The sequence below is a fragment of the Notothenia coriiceps genome, unplaced genomic scaffold, assembly GCF_000735185.1.
Source record: "Notothenia coriiceps isolate Sejong01 unplaced genomic scaffold, NC01 NC01_scaffold00013970, whole genome shotgun sequence".
Lineage (NCBI taxonomy): Eukaryota > Metazoa > Chordata > Actinopteri > Perciformes > Nototheniidae > Notothenia > Notothenia coriiceps.
The window spans coordinates 1-3,278 of record NW_011346671.1 but is presented as its reverse complement, the minus strand read 5'-3'; the positions used below and the strand labels follow the sequence as shown (position 1 = coordinate 3,278).

At 41.6% G+C, this 3,278-nt stretch overlaps 1 protein-coding gene across 1 annotated transcript; it reads left to right on the top strand.

The window, feature by feature from the left end:
- Positions 1-787: 787 nt before the first annotated feature.
- Positions 788-2,511, top strand: LOC104948236 (RNA-binding protein FUS-like; the record flags this gene model as incomplete). Its single annotated transcript, XM_010774410.1, has 4 exons — positions 788-972; positions 1,070-1,259; positions 1,776-1,993; positions 2,316-2,511. Coding segments are annotated over 4 exons (789 nt in total), but the record flags the coding sequence as incomplete, so codon positions are not given.
- Between the last annotated feature and the right edge of the window lie 767 nt (positions 2,512-3,278).

Sequence of the window (3,278 nt, the reverse complement as noted above, 5' to 3'; positions counted from 1 at the left end):
AGAACCCAAGATATTCAAGTCACTGGGGCAGTGGAACGAAGTGGAGACATTTGGCACATTCATTACTAGGTGCCATGCTCTTTTGACACCTGATATTAAACTAAAAAATTGCCTGATGAAAGTGATGTAAATGAACAACAAAAATAAAATAAGTTACATATGTGTTATTGGCTATGGTAGTTTATTGGTATGTTCAATTATTTGATTATTAAAATGTAAAACGATCTTTTTCATATGGGTGTTTAGAGTTAGATCTAGTCTCTAGTCATTGTGTGCTCAAAGTGCACCAGATTGAAGCATTTTATATTAAAATGTAAAAACAAATCTTCCCGGGGGGGCATACCCCCGGACCCCCCTAGAGGATGTGATGTCCAACCACCAATTATGTTCATACAATACTGAATACATTTGAAGCCTTTAATGATGTATGTGTCTTTCTTGTGCTGGCAGACAAATAGAAACATAATGGCGGGAAGCACTTCGCACGCGCACACACTTAAAATGTCCGCGCGCGCCGCGCTCACATTTTGCTGGGCCCGCGTGCCTTAGCACCGCTGCTATGACTCCATCCTAGGGGAAACACTGACCACTACATATTTTATTGATTATTTCTAGTATATGATATCATTTTTCTAATACATTTACATTTGCATTTAGGGAAAAATGGGAAACTATAAAATTAATAAGTACAATCTGATTATTCTTTAAATAAAACTGCTCTAACGCTTTTATTACATTGTGTTCATGTTTGGTGTCTGAATGTGGTTGACTCTTTTACCTCTGGCAGCTATGGGTCCTATGGAGGTAGTGGTGGAGGCGGAGGCGGTGGTGGTGCTATGGGCCAGGGCTATGGTCAGTCTTCTGGGCAGGGCTACAGCCAGCAGGGCTATGGAGGCTACAAACAGGGCTCTGACAGCAGCCCCGGCTCCTACAGCCAGGGCGGATACGGCAGCTACGGTCAATCCCAGTCAGGTGGAGGAAGACTGTCCAAAGCCCCACAGTTATCCACTCACTCTTTGTAGACAAGGAACTTTATCTACATGTCCTGTCTCCTCTCTTCTCCCTATAGGATATGGTTCTCCCCCCTCTAACCAGGGTGGTGGAGGTGAAGGCGGTGGCTATAATCAATCCTATAGCCCTGGAGGCTACAACAACAAGAACAATAACAACAACAACCAGCCGTCCAACATGAGCTACAACCAGCAGTCATCCTTCTCTGGGTACAGCCAGCAGCAGCCTCCTCCTTCATCCTCCGCAGGGTAAGACTAGTACAGCAATAGTGTATTGCCTATTAACTGGATACTGTGCTCACTCATTTGCAGTGTGTGACAGTTCTATTTCTCTATTTGTATTGTTTGTGTTTGTTGTTGTAACAATAAGCTGTCGCTTGTTATATGTTCCCTTGTTTGCCAGGTCACTCTTGAAAAATAAATGTTAAGTCTTCTTAAATCTAGATATTTTGCATCATCTGTTGAGGAGTCCTGATTTTAACTTAAAGTTGTCAGCGTTTTTTTTTTTTTATTAAATTGTGTCCTAGAACCCATAGCTGCTTAGGAAAGAACTTGTCTTGTACCTAAGTTGATATTAATAGTAGTAGGCAGTGGCTATAAAATAATATGTTAAGTTAAAACATTTCAATATAGAGTTGTTTTAAGCTTTAACAAAGGTGTAAACTCCTGGTTTAGGTTTGGCTTCCGGCAAGCTTTAGTGCCACACATGCATTGTCTTGTTGTTGTTTTTTTTTTAAACCTGCTCTCCCTTTCTTCCTTCAACAGCCATGAAGGTAACTCGCAGTCCTCTGGATACAACCAGCCCCCGAGCGGTGGACAGGGTGGAGGTGGTTACGGCAGCAGTGGAGGTCAGTCTGGGGGCTATGGGGGCAGCGGGAGCCTCCAGCAGCCATCCCAACACGGAGGAGGTCACTTCAACCAGCCTCCAGGCTACAACTCGCCCACTCCACAGAGCTACAGCCAGCAGAGCCAGTATGGGCAAGGTGGATGAGAGATGCTTTATATTGGCCTTTCTGTTTAGAAGAGTATTCCTTTTTTAATTTTTATAACAAAAATAGATGTCAATCCCAGTTTCTCAAAGTCCAAGGTGATGACTTCAAATGTCTTGTTTTGTCAATCCTAAACCTAAGATCTTTACAATGATATTACTATAATTTGCATGAAAAATTACTTTAGCTATTAATGTTTGAATAAGGATTAATCAATTTCAAAATGCTACAACATAGTTTTTTGTGGTACTTCTGTAATCAGGTATTGGCATCACTACACATCTCTAGATTTCTAAGTGTCTCAACTCCTTCTTAGGATATGGAGATGAAAGCCCACTGTTGGGCGGAGGAGGAGGAGGTGGGGGATACGGCGGTTCCGATAGAGGTTACGGGGATCAGGGTGGCCGCGGCAGCAGGGGACGCGGAGGTGGATTTGGAGGTCGTGGCGGTGGCGGATTTGACAGTGGTTTTGACCTTGGGGGCCGAGGTGGACCGAGAGGAAGAGGCATGGGGTAAGTGTTAAAAAAACATCCAGTGTCCATGCTATCAATCCTGTCTTATAAAAAACGAAAATCTAAGTACAGGGATTCATAAAAAAGTTTCCTCCACTGCAGTTTCAGTACAACTGTGTTGAGGAAATAGAAAAAAAGAACACAGTGTACTGTTCCACATCTGTAGCTTCATGCTTAAGCTCAGGGGTGTCAAATTCAAACTTACTGAGGGCCATTCTGACGGTTGTGAATAAAATCAGGGGCCATGACATTCATTACAGTGATTCTTGTTATGGTTACAACTCATATACATGACTCAGAGATAACGTCAATGCAGCCAAACTGGCGTGTTTATTCACAATCAAACCAAACACATGACTGGCGAGAACCTGCCAGGAGAGGGCACATGGATGACAGGACCATAACAAATATGTTTAGAACTAGGCTAGCAGGTGGATTAAATAAAATAAAAATAGTGTGTTCCCCCTTCATATTTGTGGATAATTCTTTATATCAGCAAAATAAGATGAAAGTGCTGTCAATAGCATCAAGTGCAAAACCAATGCTGTTTTTAAAGATAATAATAATTTAAAAAAAAAGAGAAGTGCACAATTAAACAAACTACATTAGCAGTCTAGCCTACAGTAGGTTCAGTTTATAACAAAATAGTTCACAATTAAACAAAACCATTAGGACTACTACTGTATCTTTCAACACAACAAATGTTTTCTGTGATAACACAAAATAGTCAGTGCAACAAGGCCTATCTGAAATGCATTGTAGTTTAA